Raw genomic sequence first — 6,173 nt, 5'->3', positions numbered from 1 at the left:
TAACGAATGGCCTTCCAGGTGGCTCAGTGGTAATGAATCCACCTGCCAGTGCAGGAGCCACAGGAGATGGTGGGTTTGATCCCTGGGTCAGGAACTTCCCCTGGAAGAGGAAATGGCAACCCATTGCAGTGTTCATGCAGAGATAATCCCCTGGACAGAGGAGCCTGGTGGGCTCCTGGGGTCCCTGGGGTTACAAAGAGTCAATAGGGGTCACAAAGACACAGCTGAGCAACTGAGTACACGTGTTCAATGCCCTAGAACTTTCGTCATTTGTGCTAAAGCTGCCCTTTTTCTACAGCTGTATTGGTCACAATTCTCTGGAGAACACAATATACATAATCTTTATATGTATATACACAAAGAGGGAGAGAAAAAGACTTATTTTAAGGAGTTGAATCACATGATTTTGAAGGCACAGGGTAAATTCAAAATCCATAGGGCAGGCCAGCAGGCTGGAGAACCAAAGAAGAGTTGATGTTACAGTTCTTGTCTGAAAGTGATCAGGTAACAGAATTCTCTCCTCCAGAGGAGTGGGGAGTAATCAAGTCTTTTTTCTATCAAAGCCTTCAACTGATTGGATGAGGCTCACCCACATTATAGAGGGTAATCTGCTTTACTCGAGTCTACTCATATAAATGCTAATCTCATCTAAAAAATGTTTTCACAGAAGCATCTGAAATCATGTTGGACCAAATAACTGGGTACCTTGGCCTACATAGATTGACATGTAAAATTAACCCTTTCAATTTTCAAGTACCCCATAGAAGCTTAGCAAATATAAATTAGTCACAATGAGTCTTGTCCATCAACCATACAGTCTGATCAGTGGTGATCCAGGATTACTTTTATTAAAACTATTCAGCAGATCTTTTCATTCCGCTATGGACTTTTAAATTCGCCATGCACCTACAGGACAGTAGGACCTGGAAGAGAATTACTGCCATTCCCATCACATACTACCTCAGCCACCTCCTACATGCATCCCCACACTCCAGACCTACCAGAAGGCCTGGCCAACTGTGTGGGATGGTTCTGTTACACAGAAGATGACACCAATGTTCTTCTCCTCTCCTGAATGTATGGAAAAGATTGAGTCTAATGAGTGATGTGGAAACGTGGAGCAGCTTAATAGGATCATCACAAGAGGGTTTTGTTTGGTTTGCAGTGCTCTGAGTTGCCTTAATACACACTTAACTTCAAATATAAGGACCAGTATGAGTCTCATAGCCAAATATAAACTGTTGGAATATCTGCTGACTCGGGTTGTTAAGGTATCCTTGCCATAAAGGTTTGAGACAAGTCCAGATGATTCCTTAAGGCCATCTATTATCAGACAGAGTAAGAATTCTGAGATCCCTTATTTAGCTCAAGCTTCTCAGTTTATAAATGATAAACCTTAATTTTTAAACTGATCTCTGCAAAGTCGCTTGACATTAGCATTGTTTTCCCACCCCACCAAATCACAACTATCTACCCCACCTCACTTTTCTATTTTTACAGATCAAACAACAGCATTGGAGGTTAAAATCATCCTCTGGTATGTTTTGCCCATATCTGTTACTGTGTTTCTTTTCTCTGTGATGGGTTACTCCATGTACAGATATATCCATGTTGGCAAAGAGAAACACCCAGCAAATCTGGTGAGTAAAGGCATTACTGTGGTAAAGGCTTTAACACACCTCCAAGAAGATAGAAAAGGACTTTCTAGAACAGATACCATTCCTTTTATGGGCAGAGTGAGTTTCAAGTTAGAGTTGATGAGTTAAAAACACTGTCTGTACTAGGTTAGCTCATTAACATAACTAAAGAGAAAGATTCCTTTATTTTGACAAAGACTTTATATTTACTGAACAGATTAGACTAGGTCTTGAGATACACAGATAAATTGTTATGATCCATGCCCCTCCAGATGCTTAAGTCTAGTTTGGAACTAGAATTTTTAAATGATAACATGTATATGCCCATGGCAGATTCATGTTGATGTGCAGCAGAACCAATACAATATTGTAAGGTAATTAGCCTCCAATTAAAATATATAAATTTAAATTTTAAAAAATAAAAATGCCAAATTATAAACAAATAAATGATATGTGAAGACTAAGATGATATTGGGTTCTTGGGACTCTTGAGGGTACAGGAAGGGCAGTGGCACCCTACCTGGAAGATCAGAAGGAATTTCATGCCAGGGCTTGGTCATGAATGTTGAGAGAGTTAGGGCACCTACCACAGGCAGGAAAAATAGCAGAGTCAAAAGGTGGGTGGATATTTGGAAAACCACATAATATTTCTAAACCATAAGATTCCTGATAAGGAGCTATGAAAGAAGAGACTGAGGGAGTAAGGCCAAGTAATGGGAGAATTGGGGTGCTATTTAAGAAATTATCTAGCCCAAGGTGCTATTCTTGGGCTTCATTGTGTTTGCAAAACTCTGTCGGGTTTTGGGTTGGAATCATCAGGGTCAATATTGAGTTTTAGATACATCTGGATAGTGTTAAGGACAACTTTAAGGGGAGGAAGCCTGGAAACAAAAAAGCCGCTAGGAGACTGTGAGAGTTGTCCAGGAGAGAGAAGGTGAGAGTCTAAAAGAGGAGAGTGGGAGGAGGGGCTGGAGACAGACAGAGTGGAGACACGTTCAGGGGGAAAGTGGCCAGGACTTCATCACTCACAGCAAGGAGAAGCAAGACAGTAGAAGAAGGAACAAACCTCATGCTTCTACACCATGTACTAGAGGGTTTCCAAGGGCTGAGCAAATTTTAACAAACAAAGATTATTTCTTTGGGAATTATCAAAATACATGTTCATATGTATACGATACATATGTGCATTTCTGTTCTATTTTAAAACATTTCTATTGTTCTGCCTTCATTTAGGTTTCAGAGTTAGCTTTTTAATGAGACAGGGAGACCTTTCCTAGAAGGAAAAGGCACAGGAGAACTGACCATGTGTGGCTTTTTGAAACCAACGCTTTCATAACAGAATGATGTTGGAGTTCCTATTTTCCAGTTAAATGAAATCACATCATAGCGTGAACAATGAGAACTGGGACGTAATTCATGATCAACAGTCTAAATTGGCACTGTCCATGTATCTCCAGCAAAATGTCAATCTTAAACACGTTTCCTCCCATGATCTAGAGTTTCTCCATCTGCTATGAACTGGCAGGTGAATTTCCAATTTTAGCCCTACTATAGCATAGTGTAGGGGGGCAGTTAGTTAAACCATCTCTAGTCGTGTGCTTACTTCCCTTTTTACACCTAGTTTTCATACCCTTCCACATTTTCTGTCCAGAGTATATGCAGAAAAGAGCTGGTGGCCCAGAGGACAGTTTATTGATAAATACATTTAAACTGTAATTAGAGCTTCCCTGGTGGTTCAGGTGGTAAAGAACCTGCCTGCAATGCAGGAGACCTGGGTTCGATCTCTGGCCCAGGAAGATCCCCTGGAGAAGGGAATGGCTACCCACTCTAATATTCTTGCCTGGAGAATCCCAGAGGAGTTTGGCAGGCTACCGTCCATAAGGTCACAAAGAGTGGGATACAACTGAGTGACTTTCATTTTCAAACTGTAATTAACAAAGGAATTTCAAAACCTCTATTTGTTTTCACCTCTCTGGACACAGCAGGAATTCTGATTTTACAGAATTTTAAAATGAGGCTCTAGAATTGAAATAACCCCCTTGAGTGCCCTGAGCCAATTAGAGGAAGGGGCAATCACACCCTGACCTTTGGATTAGATCGGGACCGCCCAGGGAACCACTTTTCACTGCCCTGTGCATCTTATGTAACTTGGGTCCCTTGGGTCCAAGTGAGGGAGGTTTCCTGCGTATTCCAAGCATAACTTTCACTTTCATGAGTTGGTAAGTATAGGCCTTTAAAACTATGTGGGGACAGTATAAATTCTAACTAACAGCTGCTTTTAATGTCTCTGTAAAGTGAAAAGATGAAAACCGTTCTCTTCTCTCTTTTTAGGTTTTGATTTATGGAAATGAATTTGACAAAAGATTTTTTGTACCTACTGAAAAAATTGTGATTAACTTCATTACCCTCAATATTTTGGAGGATTCTAAAACTTCTCCCAAGGATATAAGTGTAATGGAAAAAAGCAGTGATGTGTCAGACCTGAATGAGCCCATCGAGGACCAGGAAGCCCACTGGGAGGATGTGGAGGTGGAACACCTGGGCTATGTGTCACATGTGGTGGACACTGTGTATGACTTTGAGAAAAGCTCCAAAGGGACTTCCTTAACCCAGCAAGAGCCACCCGGCAGAACAACGCCCATGGATAAAACAGTCATTGAGTATGAATATGATGTAAGAAGTAGCGACATTTCTGTGGGGCCTAGGGGACAGGAGTTCAATTTGCAGGAGGAGGTGTCCCTACAAGGAAAGATATTTGAACAACAGGCAACTTTAGCAGGCTTGGGTCCACAAACACTGCTGTATTCATATACCCCTCAGCTCAGAGACTTGGACCACCTGCGGCAGGGGCATGTGGACACAGAGGAGGCCCCAGAGGAGGAGCCATCCACCACACTCGTTGATTGGGACCCTCAGACTGGCAAGCTGTGTATACCGTCATTACCCAGCTTTCAACATGACCCAGAGGGATGTGGGCATCCTGAATCTGAGGGGCTCGGGGAGGAGGGCCTCTTATCTAGACTCTATCAGGATCGGGCTCCAGACAAGGCACCGGAAGAAAATGGAGCCTATCTCATGCAATTCAAGGAAGAATGGGGATTATATGTACAAATGGAAAACTAACCCTCAAATGGCCCTTTGCCAGACTTCTACTGTTACAAAACATGTCAGTGCAGAGAAGTGACCCAATAATAAAATACCTGAGATAGAAGTTTACTCAGATTTCTGTGTCAGTGAGAATCACTTATTTCTTTTATTTTCACAGCACTTGTTTAGTTCTGCCTCATATGGGTGATTTAGTCATGCATGGGGGTCTCCTGCACCAATGGTGGGCACCCAGAGTGCAGGGGCTGACCCTCCTTGTACCCATTCAACATTGTAAACATTCAAAAATGTTGACCAAACTGGTCAGAATTTATTCAGGTGGGTATACTGTAGTCTTCTTATTTATGGTTTTCTAACACTTGTATAGTTTTTCCTGGGCATTTACCAACTGTGAAAGTGAGAGCGAAAGTGTTAGTCACTCAGTCATGTCCAGCTCTTTGCAACTCCGTGGGCTGTAGCCCGCCAGGCTCCTCTGTCCATGGAATTCTCCAGGCAAAATATTGGAGTGGATAGCCATTCTCTTCTACAGGGGGTCTTCCTGACCCAGGGATTGAACCCAAGTCTCCTGAATTGCAGGCAGATTCTTTATCATCTGAACCATCAGGGAAGCCCCTACCAAGTGTATAGCACATAAAAAACATTCCATGAAGATCATTCATTATACAAGTGCTACTTTTTTAGAATTTGGTTTGTTGCCCAAATGATGACATACTTAAAACTTGCAAATACCTCTAAATGGGTGGGAAGTGGTCACATTTAAAGACCCTAATCCACTCTTTAATCATAATAATCCATGTTCAGAGTGAAGGAATCAGGCAGAAATCTTGAGGTCACATGATTTGGACTACATTAAGTGGATATATCAATACTTTAGGAGAAGTTCTGAGTGTAAACATAGTGTTGTTATTATTTTATACTCAGAAAATATTCTCTCAATAACCTAGTGGGGGCTTTTTAGTAGGGAATTAACCTAAAAGAAAATGTCACATTTTATAATAGTCTTACATTTATTTCTGGAAATGTGTTTCTCAAAAAGATATTTAGGTAGTCTATAAACCAAAACACATTTAGTAGCTGAGTCAGTTACCATTCAGTTCAGTTCAGTTCAGTTCAGTCGCTCAGTTGTGTCCAACTCTTTGCAACTCCATGGACTGCAGCACGATAGCCTTCCCTATCCCTCACCAATTCCTGGATCATGTTCTAACTCATCATCAAGTCGGTGATGCCATCCAACCATCTCATCCTCTGTCATCCCTTATCCTCCTCCTTCAATCTTTCCCATCATCAGGGTCTTTTCCAATGAGTCAGTTCTTTGCATCAGGTGGTCAAAGTATTGGAGTTTCAGCTTCTGCATCAGTCCTTCCAGTTACTATTACAATATTAAATATTATATTTGAATGGACAGTGCCCCAGAGACTTTTTGGAATTTAT

The 6,173-nt window shown here is 41.5% G+C and overlaps 1 protein-coding gene across 1 annotated transcript in view; it reads left to right on the top strand.

Annotated features, from left to right (window-relative positions):
• Window positions 1-4,859, top strand: part of IL20RA (interleukin 20 receptor subunit alpha) — a 33,754-nt gene extending 28,895 nt beyond the window's left edge. The window contains exons 6-7 of the mRNA XM_004011370.5: window positions 1,501-1,640; window positions 3,969-4,859. Coding sequence (XP_004011419.3) covers window positions 1,501-1,640; window positions 3,969-4,760 — 932 coding nt within the window. The 3' untranslated portion in view covers window positions 4,761-4,859. The remainder of the gene's footprint in view (window positions 1-1,500; window positions 1,641-3,968) is intronic.
• The last annotated feature ends 1,314 nt before the right edge of the window (window positions 4,860-6,173 follow it).

Source organism: Ovis aries, chromosome 8, assembly GCF_016772045.2.
Source record: "Ovis aries strain OAR_USU_Benz2616 breed Rambouillet chromosome 8, ARS-UI_Ramb_v3.0, whole genome shotgun sequence".
NCBI lineage: Eukaryota > Metazoa > Chordata > Mammalia > Artiodactyla > Bovidae > Ovis > Ovis aries.
This window is presented reverse-complemented; position numbering and strand designations above follow the sequence as displayed.